The sequence below is a fragment of the Drosophila ananassae genome, chromosome XL (assembly GCF_017639315.1).
Source record: "Drosophila ananassae strain 14024-0371.13 chromosome XL, ASM1763931v2, whole genome shotgun sequence".
In the NCBI taxonomy this organism is placed as follows: Eukaryota; Metazoa; Arthropoda; class Insecta; order Diptera; family Drosophilidae; genus Drosophila; species Drosophila ananassae.
This window is the reverse complement of record NC_057931.1, coordinates 19681157-19703364: the sequence shown is the minus strand read 5'-3', so window position 1 is coordinate 19703364 and position 22208 is coordinate 19681157. Positions and strand designations below refer to the sequence as shown.

The 22208-nt window shown below is 43.1% G+C and overlaps 1 protein-coding gene across 1 annotated transcript in view; it reads right to left on the bottom strand.

Moving 5' to 3' along the window:
- The window catches only part of LOC6502870 (neuronal acetylcholine receptor subunit alpha-7), a 580669-nt gene that overhangs the window by 143765 nt on the left and 414696 nt on the right, over window positions 1-22208 (bottom strand). Inside the window, exon 6 of the mRNA XM_032455972.2 lies at window positions 1365-1518. Coding sequence (XP_032311863.2) covers window positions 1365-1518 — 154 coding nt within the window. The remainder of the gene's footprint in view (window positions 1-1364; window positions 1519-22208) is intronic.

Here is a 22208-nt window from a genome sequence, read left to right as displayed (position 1 = left end):
CGCTATATATCTAATAATATAAGATGCGTGGCGCCACCTAGCGGACTGCGACTCAACTGCAAGGGTATATCAACTTCGGCTCCGCCCGAAGTTAGCTTTCCTTTCTTGTTTTAAGCTGTGATCTGCTTTTAAAAAAGAGTAATAATAAGGCCAACAAAAAATGTTTAAATTATATTTATGGTTTTTAAATTTTTTGTAAATCAGGAATGTAAAAAGTTTTTTTTGACAAATGTAAAAATTTCAAATTGTGGATCCTTGCCATACTGCAAAGTTCTTTATTTTAGATTTTGTTATGCAGGTCTTTCTGTGCGTTGCACTGGATGTGCCGCCAAATCTCGATAGTAGATTTTTTTAGTTGATTCGCAATAATCCTCCATCTGCATTGGAATTGAAATAATCTTCATCATTGTTCAGCCTTTTTCTCTGCAAGTTGTACATCTCCATTAAAGCACGCCGTCATCAACATGTTTCCTGTCCCATATTTTTATGTAATTACCTTGCATTACCCATATTTGGCATAAACATCTTGCTATTCTTAGTTCGCACTCAGCTTGGTGTTCCCTGATCCTGCTCAAACCAGGATCCTCAAACAAGTAAATCTCCTCGCAACCAACGCATGCCATTCGTGGATACGAGCTTCTTACTGGTTAGAAATTATCACAAGAAAGAGCTTTTTTCCTATTGAGTCAGTGGAGAATCTACACTGATGCCGTCGTATGTCGTATGGTTACCACCTTATGTGTTTCGCATCTGTCCTCTTGTCACGCTTTTTAGAAAATATAGGGCCTTTATCAAGCTCGATCAGTAAGCACTCATTTTAGATGGTGTACCCACGTCTATTAGAGGCCCGATAGATTACGGGGTCGGTAATGAAAACATACCGATGTTTCAAAATGTTTTGCGATTAAGTCCAACCACAAACTTGTATATACTATCGGCTCTACAAACACCACCTTTTTTCAAAACGACATTGTATCTCCAACTCACATTATCAAATACTAAATGAGCCCAACGAAATCTCCAGGATAAGATAAAATTAAACGGAAAAGAGCCTAGAATTAGAACGCATAGTTCACGGATTATGTAGATCGTGCATATTAAAACTCTTCATTGGTGAAGACATTAAAAATACGTAGGGCATTTGAAAATCAATAATGTTGATTTTTAATATATATATATGATTCGCAAGAACTAAATAGAGTTAGCCTAGATGGTTTCATGTATCAGCTTTCAAAGAATATGCATAAGCTACTAAATTTTTATCTATACGCATTGAGATTTTTTTCAGCTATGGCCGACGACCAATTGCAAAAAGTGCAAAAGTCCCGCAAGGCAGCGTATAATTTATAAAAAAATATTCTTACCTGATCTGTTATCCATCGCAACTCCTTAAGAATCAGTGCCAGCTCGTACTCTACTGAGGAATTTAGGCAGTTGTGTGAAAGTTCTTCGTGTATACGAGAATCAGCAACAGGCGTATCATGTCCCACTGGACCAACACTGGGATCATCATCATGCCTGTTAGATATATTTAACTTTTATTAAATATTAAAACAAAGTTCTGAGTTACTAAGTATTGAATTAATGCCGAGGTATGTATTATTCGAACCCAGTATAATATAATAAAAATACTCAAACTTTAGCTTAGTATGTTTTTTTTGTTTCGCGCGGTTGCCTTTGCATACTTACAGCCCACCTCCCATCCAACCGACGGAGGGACGCTGCCGCATAACATGCCGCTCGAATCGCGGAGATAAATCTCGGTTTCAGAGAAGAGTAGAGGAATAAGGTATCATGAGGAAGAGTGTTGCACAGATAAGGCGTTTAGTATAAAGGATTGAAGATTGTTAGAGAGCAAAGGGACAAGGTGTGGTAGGGACCATTGTAGTCTAAACATAATACCCTGAACGGATCGTGTTGGGCAAATGTCGAACAACAATGGTTTTAGTACTACTACTAAAGTTTCTAGTACTACTAGAATCTTTAAAATTTACGCGTGTTAGTAAATGCTGGCTGTCTACATTTCTATAAATAAGATTATATAGAAACATGACACCCAGCATCGTTCTACGGTTTGATGGTAAGTTGATTTATAAAACTCTACTATGATAAGAGGGAAGGTGAAGATTTGCAACCCTACTAAGTCTCCTAAGAGCGAAATATAGGAAGTTTTTTCTACAGATTCTATGTGATCTTGGTGTACTCCATATTGAGGACTCCAGACACACGATCCATACTCAAGAATCAGACGGACCAATGATGTATATAACGTTTTAGTTATATACGGTTCATTAAATTCTTTTGACCATCATTTTATAAAACCAAGCACACCCAAAACTCACATCTTATAGGACACCCAGATCGTTAACCTGAGTTAATCGTTCTAAGGCGTACCCCTAGAGAAAGTACATAGCCTGGTGAGGACTAAATCGAAAAAATGACATGAACTTACATTTTGCCCCATTAAGGTTGAGGTTATTTACTAAAAACCAATTTTGGGATTTATCCAAATCGGATTTAAGGCTAGATTGGACGGTAGTGAATTTATACTGAATACAAAACTTAACATCATCAGCGTAAATAAGTACAAGTAAACCAGTTAATAAACCGTTAAAAACAAAGTAAAAAGTAAGGGTCCAAGAAGGGTTCCTTCGGGCACCCCAGATGTGGCGCGGACTAAACGCTAGGTAACATCTGTAAAGAAGACACGTTGGGTTCTTCCAGATAGGTAGCTCGAAATCCAAATAAGGAGATCAGTAGGGAATCCCAAAATAATCAATTTACTTATGCTAAAGCTAATGGTTAACAGAGTCAAATGCTTTAATAAAGTCAGTGTAAATGACATCTGTTTATAAGCCATTCCGGAACCCATCCGTGACAAAAGATGTAAGCTCCCAGAAGTTGGTAGTGGTGGAGGGGCGCTTCATGAAGCCATGCTGGCACGGAGAAATTATTGAACTACATAGGTGTTGCAAATATGGGATGATTAATTTATTAAAAATCTTTGGAATTGTTGACAATTGACAGATGCCTCAATAATTTGCAGCGTCTGATTTTTTTTATTCAGAGGAATAATGTAAGATTCCTTTCACATAAGCGGATAAATCGAAGTCTCCAGCAAAAGATTAAAGAGTTTGAGGAACGTTTTGCACAGTGCCTCATCCTAGTTTTTCAGAACACAGGTACTCCCAGAGCCTGGCGAATACACGGGCTTATCCTTAAGAAGATCCGATATCACACGGGCAATATTAAGTTGGCTAAAGCTGAGCTGGAACGGTGCTAAATGAATACTTTTTTTGAAAAAACTGTGCAAAGAGATCGGCCATTGCTGGATCAGTGTTCGCATATGAGTTTTCAAACGGAAGCAAACGGGGGAAAAATACATGTTTGCGCTTAGTATTTACAAAGTTATAAAACTGCTTGGGACCCTGAAACCGGCAGCGGCAAATATAACTCCTATAACATTCTGCGTTATGCAAGGTGAAATTGGACCGAGCTTCTAAGTATCTTAAAAAACCAACGGTACAGCCAGTAATTTATGTTTATTTAAAAGTCTACTCATGACGTTCTTTAAATTTAATAGGTGCTTTGTATTACAAGGTGGATTATTTGCAGCAGACGGATATTTCCACCCGTCGAAAAATATATTCAAAGTGTAAAAAATTTATGTAAGCCAATGTTTATATCTTCACATGCCAGTGATCGGACCAGTCAAAATCAATAATTAATTTATTCAGTTTTATAAAGTCAGCCTTACGCAAGAAACGAACTTTATGAGATTTAAGTGTTTAATGTTAATTAATCTATTGGTTTCAGTTGAAACCCCAAGAGAGAAATGATATGGATCCTCCGGATTAGAAAGGGGCAAAGTTGTGAAAAGAGTAATTCCATCCGGATCTGAATCGAAACACAAGCCCAACTAAGAATTTCTATTGTGGTTAGTTTGACCAAGTGACAGTCAAACATGCCCTCGAAGAAGCAATGGTGCATGTTAAGCAATAGAGACGGTTTTTGTTTTGGCTTTGATGTAAGCCGAGATAGCAATCTCAGAAGTATCAGGCAAGCCGGGAAACAAAAATGTGTTTCGATGGTGGGATCACCCACAAGTGTTTTAGTGCCTTCGTAACTAATACTGTGGCATTAGTTCGTACCCGGGGTCTGAATGGTTGATTACCCTGATCGATGATTTTGAAGGGGGTTTTAATTATTGGGTATCACTTGAAGCGATACCACAGAGGGCACTAATTTATACTGAGATATTCGGAAGCCGAAATTTTTCCAGATCCGGACCAGGGGGTGACCAGAGATATAAGCAGCTGCATAATTGTCGTCTGAGTGGTTGATGATTATTTGCCACAAGCACATCACTAAAAGAGAATTTCTTACGCTTTGGAGACTCATTTAGTAGTTGACAACAAGGACGACAACCTATATGTATATATATATACATATATATATATATATATATATACAATATATATACATATTACATTATATATGAATTTCGGCGCATACTAAGAATGTATGGAAGTTGGTATGAGTGTATGCTAATGTCATCATTATAGGAATATTACACAGTCATTAATTGAACTGTGATTGGTTGTGTGTGTTTGTGTTGTCGCTTTAAGAAGTGTCGTTTTAGCAGGGCGACAGTGTAGTATCGCTCGGTTCGGTGGTAAGAATAGAAAGAACAAGGGACGACGCAGGCAGTGACACTTGCAAAACCGAAACTCGCTGTGCTAATCGATGTCGGAAAATAACGGTGCTGCAACATCTGAAGTGGGATCTGGCTCGCTACCTATTAATTCAGAAGGACAATGGCAAATTTTGATGGAAATGCAAAATAAAAACTTGATCGAGCTTATTAAAGCTGTACAATCGGCGACACCTGAAACAAAAAATAAAAAAACAATTGCGCTTCCAAAATTCAACGCAGATCATGACGGCGATGACGCATCGGCCTGGTATTCAGCCGTAACTATAATTTTGGCAGAAAATACTGTAAAAGGCAGCGAATTGGTAATGGCTTTGAGTGCATCGTTGGAAGGTAGTGCATCGCAGTGGCTTCCGCAAATATGTTATCCTAAGATAACCTGGGACGAATTTAAAGAACTTTTTATGCAGCGTTTTGGCATTGTGAAAACGCCAGCGGCATTGTTTCTGTCAATGTTAGCTAATTGTCCGACCGATGGCGAATGCCTCTCCAATTATGCCAAGTCGTGACGTCACTTATCACGAAATGGCGTGACATGAACGTAGAGGAAATTGCAGTTTCTGTGACGCTTGCGAAGATTGCTCATGTTGATAACAGATTGCAGCTTTTAACCATTACTTGAAATATGCGCCTAGAAGTGAATTTGCAAACCGAGCTTAAAACATTTATGTTCAACAAGAGAAAGAAAAATCTACAAGAGGAAATATCGTCACCTGACATAAAGCGTTCGAAACTTTCAACAATAAAGTGTCATTTCTGTGGAAAATTAGGCCACAAGGTCAGGGAATGTCGAGCTAACAGCAGCAGAATCATCCTTCGTTTCATGCTACAAACAGTAGTGGCAGGAATGCATATGGCCACCATCAAAAAGCGAATGTAACCTGCTTTAAGTGTGGAGAACTTGGTCATATTTCAACACATTGCAGTAAGTCTAAAGTGGAAAAGGTCAAGGATACACACCAGATGAAAAGAGTGGAGCTCTGCGATGTTGTTGAGCCCAAAGGAGAGATGGTTCCACGAGGTGAGACGTTTATAACAACGTTCGACTCTGGAGCGGAATGATCATTAATAAAACAAAAGATAAATGACAAATTAGCTGGTAAAAGAATTAAAAATGGAGTACTGTTAAAGGGTATTGGTGGTGACGGCATATGTAGCACATTGAAAATACTTAGCAACGTATAAATTAACCAGCATTTCATTGAAGTTTTGTTTCATGTTTTGGATAAAGAGTGTTTGAAGAATGACATTATTATTGGTCGAGAAGTACTGTCCCCTAGATTTAAAGTTATAATATCCCCAGGAAAATTCGAAATTATTAGATCCAAAACTGTAAACTACTATCACTTGAACAGTGATGAGAAATTTTTTGAATTAAATACTGATCTTGTAGGGGACGATAAAGATAAATTGCAAGGTGTATTGGAAAAATATTCAAAATCTTCTATTAGTGGAATTCCTTTGACTAGAGTTAGTTCGGGTGAAATGAAAATTAAATTACTAGACCCAAGAAAAATTGTTTAAAGAATACCATATCGGCTTAGCCCAAATGAAAGAGAATTTGTACGAGACAAAATTAATGAATTATTACAATGTAAAATTATACAGCCAAGTGGCTCACCATACGCAAGTCCCATAGTTTATGTTTTGATTACCGTGAATTAAATTTTAATACAGTTGCAGATAGATATCCCTTGCCCCTCATATCGGACCACATAGCCAGACTTTATGGAGCGAAATATTTTACATGTTTAGACATGGCAAGTGGGTATTACCAAATTCACATGCATAAAGAACACAGGCCGACAATTTCCAACTTTATTTTTTTCTCCACGCATAATTTTACCTGTACCATAACCTTAGGCTCCCCTAAACCAAAGTCTAGAACAAACATAGGTTCTATCACCCACAGTTTCCGCGGTACACCTAAGAGAAGAATTTGATAAAATTTTACCATATATTGAATTATGTGTAACGGCTTCATTGTTTTTAGTACATATCATTTTTAAAATGTATGTGTACCAACTAAAATTAAAACAGGAAAGGAAAGCTAACTTCAGGCGGAGCCGAAGTTGATATACCCTTGCAATTAAGGTTGATCCATTTCTTATCGTTCATTTATATGGAGGCTATAGGGTACAGTTGGCCGATCCTTATGAAATTTACAGATCTGATTCGATTGCCCAAAATGGAATCCGTCCCATCATCCTAGCTTAAAAAACACCAAAGTTATGCCAATTCCGATCGTTCAGTTATATGGCAGCTATATGATATAGTCGGCCGATCCTTATGAAATTCGGCAGAACAGATTATTTTGCACATAAGATATTTTGGTTTAATATAACATGTGTGGAAAGTCCCATCCTTCTAACGTGAAAAACAACCAAGTGATGGCATTTCCGATCAATCAGTTATATGGCAGCTATAGGATATAGTCGACCGATCCCGTTCCGACTTATATACTACCGGCAAGGAAAAGAAGGATGTGTGCAAAGTTTCAACTCGATAGCTCTTAAATTGAGAGACTAGTTTGCGTAGAAACCGTCAGAAAGACGGACAGACAAACAGACAAACGGACAGACTTTATAGGGTCGGAGATGTCTCCTTCACTGCGTTGCACACTTTTGACCAAAATGTTAATACCTTCTGCAAGGGTATAAAAATGTTATCTAGCAGTTACCATATCTTTGGAATACTCATCCAAAGTTCAAATCTCCGATTTTCTACATTAATTTTTGGTCTTGTATGTATGATTTTTCCCGAAACATTTTCCTATGGAAGATTTTTATTTTCTTGTTTAAATCAGTAGATCATACCATGTTTTAATTTTGGATTTAAGGGAAAACTCGAAATAATTTTATTGAATTTATTATAGGTGTTCAAATATGATTTTCGTCAATTAAATTGGAGTGACATATGTGACTGCGTAGGGTTGAAAACCGAATTAGAGAAAAGACGCGGTAGCGCGGCTTAACGCTTGAGGAAGATGAGCTTTCAACAGCATTATGAAGGGCAGCAGGCACAATTTGTTGACTGCCCGCCTTGTAACTCCGGACGCCGTCCTAAGCAGCGCCACTCGACACACTCCGTCATCTCCGACAACCATTTCCGTCACCCTCGCCAGGGTCCACTGTATTGGACGCTAGTTTTCGTCATTCACAAGCACGATGTCATTTACTGATATGTCTTGACCATAGATTCACCATTTGGCCTTGCTGCAACAGGGTTAAGTACTCTTCCTTCCATCTGGACCAGAAACACTTCTGAAGAAAGACGACGCGGTGCCAAGCATCTAGCCGGATTATGTTGAGTTTTGTCAGGTCTGGCTCACTGAAACTAGAAGGAGGCCCTCCGTGCAGAAAATGATTAGGAGTCAGGAAACCAGATCAGCAGGGTTTTCAGAGAGAGGGACTAATGGCCTCGAATTAATCACTGCAGCAATATTGTACACCAGCGTCTGCAAATCGTCGGCCTTTAGTACAGCCGAGCCCACGACCCTGTAAAAATGATACTTGTCGGTTTTAAAAATGATACTTGGCAGAGAACGCGAAAGGAATGAACTTCCATTCAATGGACTTTGGAAGGCAAAAATCCAAGACTGCTCTCTGATGCTCGTCACTAAGAAATAGTCTCTTTAATTCGCTCAACTGATTTTTGGCTCCAACGAAAGCGTAGCGTTTGTTTTGGTAGCGTTGTCGGACCAGATCTTTCGAGGCTTCTTCCTGATAGAAATAAACCTCCTCAGTGCATGCAGAAAGGCGGCGGTAGACAGATCCCTCACCAGCTCTAAATGGACGGCCTTTGTCGTGAAACAAATGAAATCGCTGATGTAACATTTTATGGGAGCCTTGTTGCGAGCCTCCGACTTAACGATCGAGGTCCAGCATACAGGTTGTGCTCATAAAAGCTAAGGATTGTGCTTCGTTTTACCGGATAGCTCCTGGGCAAAATTACTGGGTGACGACCATCGTAATACAAGGATGAATTCTTGAGACGCCCGTCTACCCCAAGCAATCCAAACTGATCAAAAAAGGAGGATAACGACGCCAGCCAACTGGAGGAGGCAACCATTCCCTTTGTCTGCAACGTCCTTATTTAATCACCCAAATGAGCACGCTGAACTGCGCATAAAAGCATGCGAGTCCCCGCCTTAAGATCATGAACGGTAGTTCCTTCATGCCGAACCCGTCTGCCAAACTTATAGACGTAAGCAAACACTCGCTGAAGATATGGAACGGAGCTAACGTATTTGCATGTCACTACAAAGGGCGAAGCTCTAAAGCTGTCTTCTCAATTACAAGATAGGGCGGCCCTTGTCACCATAAACTGGATCCGATCAACTCAGTAGGAAGGGCTCCAGAAGATAAGATATCAGCTGGATTTTTCGACGTAGGCACATATCGCCACTAGATGGAACTCGTCAGATTTTGTTGACACGCGGTTAGCGACAAAAACGTTAAACCTGGCATGCTCATCACGAATCCACACAACTGAAGAGTCGCACGAAAAATAGTTTCCTTTGTAAGCGTCTAGACTGTGAACCTCTGCCATCAATCTTGCCAATAACTCAGCTCCAGCCAGCTCTAACTTCGGCACAGTTAACGTCTTAAGAGGCGATACACGAGACTTCGCACATAGAAGGCGACTTTCAGCCCCTGGCGACCTGGAAACTATGCTCTTTGCACAGCCTCTGCAAGAATATTTTTGACTTAGTAACAACTTCAAGGACCAACGAGCCCACAGGATCATATAACCGCGCTATTGATTATAGCACAGAACGTCAAGACGTCTTCGAAGTGGACTGAAGAGCAGAAAACGAAAGCACCAGTTGATCAGTGGAAGGATCCCAAGCCAATCCTAATGTCCTAATGCCAAGACCTACTACCCAATCAAGATGCATCAGCAGGTCACGATATACAAGCATCAGACCTACTAGACTATTAATAATGTAACTCTAAGCATAAGCCAATACCCAACCTACTAACTCGGCACTAGCCGATGGCTCCGGAAGCAGAATCAGCGTGATCAGCGGGAAGAATGACCGACTGATCGAGGCAAGCCGAAACCAGCCAGCGAAGCCGAAATGCGTGTGGAAAGCAGTACATGAACCAACAACCCCTGAGTCAGCAGACTCAGAGGTGGGTGACCCTGGCATTAACCTTAGTTTAGCACGTCCAGAACTTTGACCTTTCTTAGATTTAATGATGTATAATTTAGCATCTTATATAAGAGTTATTCTTCTGAAATAAAGACAGTTCCGAAATCAGAGTCAATCGTCTCGTTACTCAGTATCTGAACCACGGCACTTAAAATCAACCTACTTCGAGTGATCCTGTGTAAAACGGTTCACAAGAAGAATCCGCGGCATACCAGTCTACTTCTAGTGTTGCTCCCGTGAAACGGACCACAAGTAGACCCCGCGTCACCTCATTGCTTCGCGTGTTGCTCCCGTGAAACGGACCACGAGTTGATCCCGCGGCATACAAGTCTACGTCGAGTGTTGCTCCCGTGAAACGGACCGCCAGTAGACCCCGCGTTACCTAACTACTCCAAGTGTTGCTCCCGTGAAACGGACCACGAGGAGACCCCGCGGCATGCCAGTCTAGCTCGAGTGTTGCTCCCGTGAAACGGACCACCAGCAGACCCCGCGCTATCTAACCTACTTCGTGAGTTGCTCCCGTGAAACGGACCGCCAGTAGGACCGGCCGATAAGGAATCAGCCGAACCCCCATGCCACCGGTACTTGAGGAAAACCACCCCAGGACTTCAAGCACATCAACTCCAGCCTGATCACAGCAAGCGTCTGGCCAACCCGAGCAGTCCCTTGCAGAATCCAGGTAAATTTAGTCGAGACTATTTACGATCTTTGACTACGACTCCGGGACCTACCGTTACTCCCGTGAGTTCAAGTTCGACGTAGTTGCCGCATCACGCTCTACGGACGAACATTTGGTGACCCCGACGTGATCCTTTAGGATCAAAACTTGAACACAAACCTCAACGCAATTTAACTCAACGAAAAAAAAAAAAGGAGAGGAGAGAAACATCGCAACAATGGGATCAGAATCAGACCCCGTAATCCAAATGCTCATTGATGAGCAAATTGAAAGCAACATAGCCATCCAAAGGCTAATAAGAAACTTCACTAAGGACTCCGCAGAACGTTAACTCAAGTGATACTTCGAAGAGAAACTCAGACAGCTCACTCACTCATGGACCCAGTTTAAAAAAAATGATGCCAAGCTCCAGGAGCTAGCACTAAGTCCTGAGAATGAGTATTTCACAAAGGCCAAAGCGCTAGAAGAGCTTGTGAAAAAATATGAAGCAATATTTTCGGATGGAATCCCATCGGTGTCAGGCCCGTCACAAAGACCCCGGAAAACAGGCGAAAATCTCGAGATAAAGGCACAATAATCACGAGGAAACGAAGGAGAAGAGCTTCGATTAACATCATACAACCGAAGACATGAAGGACGATTAGACGATATGGAAGACTTTCTGTGCAACCGCACCGAAGGACGGGTAGTGTCCACACACGTCAGACAACACATGGAGGAGCTATGGAAGGAAATCGTCACGGGATACAATGATCTCATCGACCTGGAACCAGCCATAAAAAATGATGGACACACCGATGACAGATTTCAGGTTGTACGAGCAGAATACTTTTCGTTTTTGAGCGAAGAATCGAAATCAACTTGAGCATCAACACAAAAACTCGCGATTGCACCTCCGTTTGTAATACCACCAGTAGAAATTCCAAAGTTTGACGGAGACTACCGGCATTGGCTACGATTTTACGAAATTTTTAGTAAAATTCCGTCATTTGGAGAATCATGTAACAGGTGAAGCACAAAACCTAATCGCAACGTCGATTGGCGGACAGACCAGTTACCAGGATGCATGGCAACGACTAAAAAATCGATACCACAATGAACGGCTGTTGATTAAATCCGCGATTCAAGAGCTTTTCGGACACCCCAGAACAAATGGATCAGCGGACCAGCTGCGCAGCTGACATGATACCGTGCTCCGAACGGTCGCCACTCTTGACGCACTCAAAGTGTCAACAGACAACTGGGACCCAATCTTGATACACATCATTGAGGAAAGATTGGATCCACACACGCTGTCAGCTCTAGAACTAGCCGTCACCGATCCAACCAATCGACAATCTCTGAAGCAGATGTTAGAAAACCTTGAGCGTCAGGCAACCAGTCAAGTAACAATGCAGAAAAATACGTCGGCTGCTCCACTTCGATCCAGTTCATCACGATTGGTGTGTTCAGCCCTGCTTACAGATAAGCCCACCGTTCTGTTACCAACCGCCCAAGTGGCAATACATGGCCCAGCCGGAACCCATCAGCAATGCCGCACACTCCTAGATTCTGGATCACAGATTAACATAATCACCAGAAGGATGGCTGACACACTTGGACTACAATTGGAGCCATCAGCCCTGAATATCGCTGCACTGGGAGGAACAACTACAAGATCACGAAAAAAGGCTGTGGTGACCCTATCATCATTAACCACTGACTTCGAAGATCAAATCAACGTCGTTGTACTACCGGAAATAATGCCCAATCAACCATCCCACCCTATTCAAGCGCCAAGAAATATCTCACCTCAGTTGCGCTTAGCCGATCCTGAATTTACGCAGCCCCAGAATATTGATGTGTTGTTGGGCGCCGAAATCATCTCCCAGCTTATGAGGCCACAACAGACATATTTGGGAGAAGGACAACCACTACTAAAAAATACCGCCCTTGGATGGATTTTGATGGGGCCAGTGCGACCAGAATCAGCTCCTAATAGCAAGGCAGAACAAGTCGTCGGTAATACGACGGCTTGGACACCGGAAGCTAACGAGCCACGACAAAGTTTGATTGCATGCATCGGCAAGGAGCAAATAGTAAAATCCGGAAGAGTACATAGTTCTCCACTCATTGCGGATCAACAAGAAGCTAACGAGCCACGACAAGATCAACAAGGAGAGCCGCAGACGGACCCCAATCCACAAACCCAAGGTTGTCAACTCACAACTGAAGAGCACAGACTGGAAGGGCCAGTAACCAAGGAAGTCACTTCCTTGGAATTCAAGGAGTAGAAGTCACTTCCTATCTGGCATGGGTAACATGCATCTCCGAAAGGGAGCAAGAAGCAAGGTCAAGAGAGGACCAAGAGTCCTGTATGCGCACTGACCAACCAGAAAAAAGGTGTAGTACTTCATGGGATGCCCAAGGAGAATGGTTACGAGGGCGCGCAACAAGGCGAAAGAGACAACAGGTCGGATAGAATTATCGTTGGTAGAGATCTCACCCACATGATTCAAAATTTTTTTTTGTATTAACATTAGATTTTTAGTAATTAGTTTTAAGATCCACAATATTTTCTAGCGCAAGGGTACACATCGGTTCACTAAGACGGTCCAACAACAACGCACGGTCCAACAACAACGCCCCCCTATTATTGAGTACCTCAATGGGGGGGGGGAGAATGTTGGCACCTAGTGCCAAGACCTACTACCCAATCAAGATGCATCAGCAGGTCACGATATACAAGCATCAGACCTACTAGCCTATTAATAATGTAACTCTAAGCATAAGCCAATACCCAACCTACTAACTCGGCACTAGCCGATGGCTCCGGAAGCAGAATCAGCGTGATCAGCGGGAAGAATGACCGACTGATCGAGGCAAGCCGAAACCAGCCAGCGAAGCCGAAATGCGTGTGGAAAGCAGTACATGAACCAACAACCCCTGAGTCAGCAGACTCAGAGGTGGGTGACCCTGGCATTAACCTTAGTTTAGCACGTCCAGAACTTTGACCTTTCTTAGATTTAATAATTTAGCATCTTATATAAGAGTTATTCTTCTGAAATAAAGACAGTTCCGAAATCAGAGTCAATCGTCTCGTTACTCAGTATCTGAACCACGGCACTTAAAATCAACCTACTTCGAGTGATCCTGTGTAAAATGGTTCACAAGAAGAATCCGCGGCATACCAGTCTACTTCTAGTGTTGCTCCCGTGAAACGGACCACAAGTAGACCCCGCGTCACCTCATTGCTTCGCGTGTTGCTCCCGTGAAACGGACCACGAGTTGATCCCGCGGCATACAAGTCTACGTCGAGTGTTGCTCCCGTGAAACGGACCGCCAGTAGACCCCGCGTTACCTAACTACTCCAAGTGTTGCTCCCGTGAAACGGACCACGAGGAGACCCCGCGGCATACCAGTCTAGCTCGAGTGTTGCTCCCGTGAAACGGACCACCAGCAGACCCCGCGCTATCTAACCTACTTCGAGAGTTGCTCCCGTGAAACGGACCGCCAGTAGGACCGGCCGATAAGGAATCAGCCGAACCCCCATGCCACCGGTACTTGAGGAAAACCACCCCAGGACTTCAAGCACATCAACTCCAGCCTGATCACAGCAAGCGTCTGGCCAACCCGAGCAGTCCCTTGCAGAATCCAGGTAAATTTAGTCGAGACTATTTACGATCTTTGACTACGACTCCGGGACCTACCGTTACTCCCGTGAGTTCAAGTTCGACGTAGTTGCCGCATCACGCTCTACGGACGAACAACTCCCGATCCTCTTTAGGCACGCCCTCCAACACGCTAGGGATATTTGAGCACCCTTTCCGCAGCTGAAATTCGCCCTTGGACAAAAGCGCTGAAATCTGCCCTAAAATGCCAACAACCTCCTCCTTGGAGCTGCTACTAAAAACAAGATCATCGACGTAAAAATCTCGAAGCAGGATTTCGGTTCCCACTTCCAGTCTTCCAACTCGTCCTTAGCGATTTGGTGCATCGGTTGCACAGATAGGTAGGATGCCGGCTTTGTTCCATATGTAACAGTGTCCAATTTATATGTTTGTAGCTCCTCCAGAGGGTAATCTCGCCACAGAATGCACTGCAAATAGCTGTCGGATGATGCCATCCTCACAAAACGTTACATCTTGCACAATGCCGCCAGTCAGCGCTACCGGATGCGAACGAAACCTTTGCAGGATGTGAAAAAGCTTAAGATGGATGACCGGCCCAGCCATTAGGATGTCATTCAAAGAATAACCGGAGGTGGTAACAGCGGAACCGTCGAACACCACACTAAGTTTTGTTGTGGTGCTGTCCATCTTTAGCACACAGTGATGTAGCAGAAAATATTTCCAATCTCGATGCAACTCCGACGGAACCAGGAGCATATGACTTTATAAAGCCCGAATACTGAGCACGCAGTTCGGGCTGACGAGACAGTTTTCTCTCCAACGACTGGAAGCGAGCCTGTGAGTACGAATTACCCAATAAAGCGGAGTTTTGTTTAATTGGCAACCTGTCTGTATAGTCACCACCTTCTAACCGCACGCAGTTCTTAACAAAGTGGCTCTCGAAATCCAGTTCTTTCTTTGACGTCTTCACAATCGGATCGGTGCAGGTTTCCACTTCCCAGAACTGTGGAAGAAATTGATCGAGCCGCTCATCTAAAGGGCCTTTTGGGCAGATCAGTCCCGACTTCTCAGCAACCATCTGAACTTTGCCATCGTCAGGACCTCCGCCTCCACAAACAATACAACCGAGTCGAGTTTTTTGGATTGAGGGCAAGCCCATCTCCCTGCGTCACCTATACCGGATAAAGACACCAAAGAACTTATCTTTCGGATCTGCAGCTGTACGGTCTGTCGTATCGTGCCGATAATTTCGACTTGAATCCTTCAGTAGCCTTGGACAAACTATGCTCCTTCGACCAGACCGTAAGGCCAACTTTTGGGCTCTATCGCCGCCTTCAAATGTTGTGGTGCCAAGACCCGGCCTGTGGCTGTAGCGTGCAACAATTTTCTTGACGACCGTCTTTTGTAGCCCTTCGGTCATTGCCTTTTACGACAGTACCATTTTCGTCACATCAATAAAATATCAATCATCAACAATAATAACTCGATGCTATAGTATTTCCATGTTTTGATCTCGGCAACGGACCTACATATCGTCGTCATGGCGCCCACGGTACGTGGCGGTAAGTCAGGCCTGTTTCTTTAGTTTAATCCGGGTTCTTTTGAAGGGTTTTCTTCATCTTCTCTCTAAGAGCGCTTATTTACTCGACGTTTTGGTTTTCTGAGGCACTCCTTAACTTCTTCCTTACTGACTAACGAGCAAATGCATGTGCGACCACATTACCCTTACCCTTCCGGAACTGATTATGTTGTCGAACTGTTGAAGTTCGAAAATCTATCTCGCATTTTTCCAAGCGGGCTCTCTATGAACCATTTCAGCGATATGTGGTCTGTAATCACGTCGCAGTGGTATCCTTTCAGGTAGGATCTTACTTGTCTAATTGCATAAACAATAGCTAGGCTCTCATTCTCGGTTGTCGAGTAGTTCTTCTCCGCCTCGATCAAAGTCAGACTAGTGTAAGCAATTTCATTTGTCCGCATTTATTTACCACCTTCAGTTTCCGGAATATTTCCTTTAAATTCTCCATATGCTACTCCCTTGTGCTTCCGATCACGATTATGTCATCTTGGTACGGGAACTCGTGTGGAGCCATATTCGGGCCATTGACGTGGTCCAGGTCCTTTCGGAACGTTGCCAAAGCTGGGTGCATTCCGAACGGCATCACCCTCCACTGGTGCAGGCCTGTTCCTGGTACTATGAAGGCAGAGTACTTCCTGCTTTCGTCCTCTTCTGGGACCTGCCAGTCTTTTAGGTCGAGGCTGATAAAAAAATTTTCAAAAACAATAAAGGAAAGCTAACTTCGGGCGGAGCCGAAGTTGATATACCCTTGCAGTTGAGTCGCAGTCCGCTAGGTGGCGACACGCATATTGTATTATCAGATATATAGCGGATAGTATAAAGTCGGCCGATCCTTATGAAATTTGACATATCGAATTATTTTGCGTAATGGGGAATCCATTGAAACTCCTTTCCTCCTGACTTAAAAAACAACCAAGTTATGGCATTTCCGATCAATCAGTTACATGGCAGCTATAGGATATAAACGGCCAATTATTATGAAATTTGGCAGATCGTATAAGCCCAATTTAGAATGCATAGAAAGTCCTATCCTTCTAGCATTTCCGATCAATCAGTTACACGGCAGCTATAGGATATAGTCGACCGATTCCGTTCCGACTTATATACTGCCTGCAAACAAAACAAGGATGTGTGCAAAGTTTCAACTCGATAGCTTTAAAACTAAGAGACTAGTTTGTGTAGAAACTAGTTTGTGTAGAAAGACAGACGGACATGCTCATATCGACTCAGGAGGTGATCCTGATCAAGAATATATATACTTTATAGGTCTTTTGACCAAAATTATAATACCCTCTGCAAGGGTATAATAAAATTGATTTGTGGGTTTGGGTACGCATCATTTAATGATTTTAGGTTAATCTTTCAGAAGCCCGTATACATCCTTGACAGACTTTTCTTCTTTTTCACCAAAGAAATAGATATACTTGAAGGCTCTCGATGAACCTTCTGTCACGTTATTTTTTCCAAACGTCCTCCAGGCAACCGCACCATCATTTGTCTCCTTGATATTGTGATTCGGTCATGGAAATGGCCATGGAATTATCCATGGAAATTCCATTCTATCACCACACTGTCTCCCATGCCTGGTATCAGCAGCATGCCTGGTATCTTTGTCACCGGTACTTAAATTTTTCTGAAGTGTCTCTGTTGTCCCTCTGTCTTATGGCCTTGACTGCTCTGCTTCACCGATATCGAGGACTGCTGGCAACTGCTTATCATCATCTGAAAATCCTCCTACTAGTTTTAAGAAACAACATCTTGCGATCCCTGCTCTCTTCTCTGTGGCTGAGACCACTGTGCATTATAAAAATAACTTAGAATTGAAGTTTTTAGTTTTGCCTATAAAAAATTACAGTAGCTGTCCAGTTTTTCTGAGGACATCTTCTCCTGAGGCTCATGACCAGTACTGACTGAATTCCGTGAGCTTAACTAGAAAAGCTCTTTGGAATGGTAAATCTGCAGCAAACATAGGAGCCTCACAGCCAAGACCTAGAGCATAGAAGTCGACCCACAATGCTTCGTCACTACATATACAAATGAAACCACCATTAGTCTCCATGCTGACCGAGAAAGTCCCAAGAGCTGAGTCTGCTCTAGTTTTTTTTTCCAAATTTGTTTTATTTTGAGCTCAATTCCTGAAAAAGGCGCCCGTCCCAGTAGAGCCGGTCTCTGCACAGCCTTTGTAAAAATATCCTATATATAACTGCAGAATTAACAAGGCCGAATGGGTCATAGGATCCAGCGATCGAAGAGAACTCGGCTTAATGCAGAAGCAGAAGACATTTTAACATATAGATATTGTGGGAGCCGGATACGGGCGGTGACGTCACAAACGAGAGCGGAGATGCTGCCAAAAAGACAAGAGGTATTGGGCAGCCGAGAAATAGCAAGGGCACAGATCGGCTGTGTAAAGCACAAATTACAAGACTAATAAACAGTGTTAAACTCATATCAAAAGTCCATCTTTCTTGGAGGAACCTGCGGGTTATTGCATTGACGACAAGGTAAATTCTATTTTTAAAAATTTTAATTAAATCATTGGAATTAAGCTATGACATTACGCGTATAGAAAAGCATTTTCTTTGTCACACGGAATTGCCAGACCAATAAATTGGGGAACAAAGCAGGAGGTGGGACGTAAAGGCAATAGATGTGAGAGGCTTTGTGTTCTCTTTCAAAGGGAAAAATGGCTTAACGAAGAGAGGCTGCGTTAGAAAACAAGCCAGATTTGATTTGAAGAGATTTGTAAATGCAAATATGAAGCTGCGTTCAATCAAGGCGAAACTGTATTGAATTAAAGAGAATTAATTGTAACCCAAAAGAGGCTGTGCGGCAAAAAAAAAAAGAAAGGAAATAAAATTATATAATTCGAGGCTGCGTTTAAACAAGCCAATATTTTAATAAAAACAATATTGCCTGTTCCAGGATTTTGTCTGGTTCCAGGATGGCTGAAAATTGTGCAAAACCGTTTCTAGGCGACACCATTGAGAAGTCGGTGCTTCTAAATGAATGGGAGAGATGAAGACTGTCGCGTTCCCGATACCTGGTGCACTGGCGGCACTTAGATCGACAGAAACAATTTCGTGGATACGCATCTGAACAATTACTTGAAGTAATTTGCGTGGACCGATATCAGCTGTGCCAAATGCGTAGGTGATTGCTACATTTTTTTTTATTAAAAATGGACGTGAGTCATTATTGGGCCGAGAAACCGCCATTAAACTCAACGTTCTTCGTCTAGGCCTAGATATCATACAAGTGGAAACGACCACACCTAGCAAACGGTGGAAAAGGATTAAATTTAAACTATGGATTGACCCCCAAGTTATCCCTATTCAACAGCCAGCCCGAAGCATTCGTGTAGCACTCGAAGTGAAAGTAGCTGCCAAGCTGGAAGAAGGTTTAAGTCGAGAAATTATTGAAGAGGTTAACAGCGCGTGGATCTTACCCATTGTGCTGGCGTTCAAGGAAAACGGTGATATTAGGTTGTGTGTTGATATGCGGAGAGCAAATAAGGCCATTCGTCGGGAAAATTACCCGATGCCGACATTTGAGTCTTTTATGACCAAATTAAAAGATGCTAAATTCTTTTCGCGTCTCGACCTAAAAGACGCCTACCATCAACTAGAACACGACGAAGCCAGCAGGAAAATTACGACGTTCATAACCCTAAAACGACTCTTTAGGTACAAACGGTTAATGTTCGGAATCAATCGTTTTGGAAGATGTATGCTGGTTTAAGTCGGTCGATGGAAACATTGTTGCCCTTTATGTGTCCTTTGAGCGTAAAGTACTTGTCGTGCCTTGCTAACACTTCGAACGGACCCTCGTAGTTTGCTTCCAGGGGGGTTTTTACTTGATCCACTCTGACGAAGACGTGGGTACAATGGTTTAAATCCTTGCGGTGTATGATGGTGCACTGGCTTAGTGGTTGGTAGCTGAGATATGGTTTTTTGAAGAGCCTCGGCAAACTTCGGCGTAAAAAATCCGTCAGGGACCCGTAGAGCGGTGCCATAAACCATTTCAGCTGGGCTCAGCCCGATGTCGCTTTTAACTGTTATATGAAGGCCTAGGAGGATTAAGTGCAGGGAACTGCTCCAGTTAATCGGATTGGCACATTTTAAGGCAGCTTTTAATGTTCTGTGCCAGCGTTCGACTATCCCGTTGGCTTGTGGGTGCTCTTGGAACAGTGTGGACTCAAATTGTCGGCCTAAATCCGTTGTGATGTGGAGAGGGATTCCGTACAGAGCGAACCAGCCCAAAATCAGTGCGTTGGCCACAGATTGTGCTGTCATGTCGACTAAGGGGATTGCTGCGGGCCATCTTGAGAAGTGATCGATACACGTGAGGCAGTATCGGTATCCGTTCGATGATGGCAGTGGGCAGTGTCGATGTTGATGTGTTCGAAACGGGCGTCGCTGGCGGCATACTCTCCCAGTGGCGATTTGGTGTGTCGTTGGATTTTGGCTTTTTGACACGGGATGCAAGAGCGTACGATTTTAGCCACATCAAACATAGTGTTTGCCGACCAATTTATTCGTCGCCTCAACTCCTGGATGGCTTAGCGAATGCAGGGCTTGAACCTTGACTTGAAGGGCTTGAGTTGGCGTAGGCATCTGGGCACGAACGGGCGTATCTGGTTATTGGCGACGTGGCAGTACAATTTCTTGTTTGAGCCTGAAAGGGAAAATTTGGTTAGTGAGATGGTATTTTCTGGATCAGAATTGAGTAGCGATTGTAGTTCATCGTCGTTTTCTTGTTGCAGTGCCATCTCGTCGAAGTCGATGTGTTTGATGGCTTCGATGCGTGAGAGAACATCAGCCACGTTGTTTTCCTCTCCTGTGATGTGCCAGAAATCGGTACTGAATTGGCTGATGAAATCCAGTTGGATCGCGCGTCGCGGTGATGCTTTCTCGCTGTGTAAATTAGCGGCTTGTGGTCGGTGAAGATTATGAAGTTTCTGCCCTCCAATGCGAACTTGAAGTGCAATATGGCCTGATAGATGGCAGTCAGTTCTCTATCGTAGGTGCTGTACTTCTTTTTCGTCGGTGTGAATTTCTTGGAGAAGAAACCCAGTGGTTGCGTCTGCTCGTTGACAATCTGATGTAACACGGCACCCATGGCGTCATCGGAGGCATCGATGGTTAGTGTTAATTGCAAGTTAGGCGCCATGTAGTTCAGCAACGTAGTGTTTGCAAGCTCGTTCTTTCAGGCGTCAAATGCGTGGTCGGCTTCTGTAGACCAGAGTATCGGAGTTTTGTCGTTCTTTTTATACCCTTGCAGAGGGTATTATAATTTTGGTCAAAAGTGTGCAACGCAGTGAAGGAGACATCTCCGACCCTATAAAGTATATATATTCTTGATCAGGATCACCTCCTGAGTCGATATGAGCATGTCCGTCTGTCTGTCTGTCTGTCTGTCTGTCTGTCGGTTTCTACGCAAACTAGTCTCTTAGTTTTGGAGCTATCGAGTTGAAACTTTGCACACATCCGTTTTTTTCTTGCAGGTAGTATATAAGTCGGAACGGCCAGGATCGGTCGACTATATCCTATAGCTGCCATATAACTGATTGATCGGAAATGCCATAACTTTGGTGTTGTATGTTAGAGGGTTGGGACTTTCCACACATGTTATATTTGACCAAAATATCTTATGTACAAAATTTCATAAGGATCGGCCGACTATATCCTATAGCTGTCATAGAACGATCGGAATTGGCATAACTTTGGTGTTTTTTAAGTTAGAAAGATGGGACTTGGTACAGATTACTCTTTGGGCAAAATAATTCAATATGCCAAATTTCATAAGGATCAGCCGACTATATACGATCCGCTATATATCTAATAATATAAAATGCGTGGCGCCACCTAGCGGACTTCGACTCAACTGCAAGGGTATATCAACTTCGGCTCCTCCCGAAGTTAGCTTTCCTTTCTTGTTATTCCCTTGTATTAGCGTCTGAAGTATGTGTTGGTTATCAGCAGCACGTGGGATAAACGGCCGATAGAAGCGGATCATACCCAGAAACTTTTTCAAATCTTTAGCTACAAGCGGTTTTTTAAAGTGGCGGATGGTTTCCACTTTGGCTTCGGATGGTTTCAAGCTGTGCTGGCTGATGTCATGTCCCAGGAACATGAGTTGTGATTTACCGAACTCTCCGTTTTTTTTCTTTACAAGGTATAACGGACTGGACCAGTGGCTTTTTGAGGGGCGACATATTCCTTTTTCGATGAGGTAGGAGAACTCAGTTTGTGCAGCTTCGAGTTTGTCGGGCGCTAGTCGTCAGGCGCGGGCGTGAGCAGGCGGGCCGTTGGTCGAGATGAAGTGCGTTACTTCGGACTCTGCTAGCAGCCGGTTTGAGTTGATCGTTGCGAGATCGCGCTATTCGTGAAGCAACCTAGCGTATTGGTTGCTCGTGTCGTAGGATAAAATCGCGTCGATTTTACGTTGAGGCGTGTGACATGTTG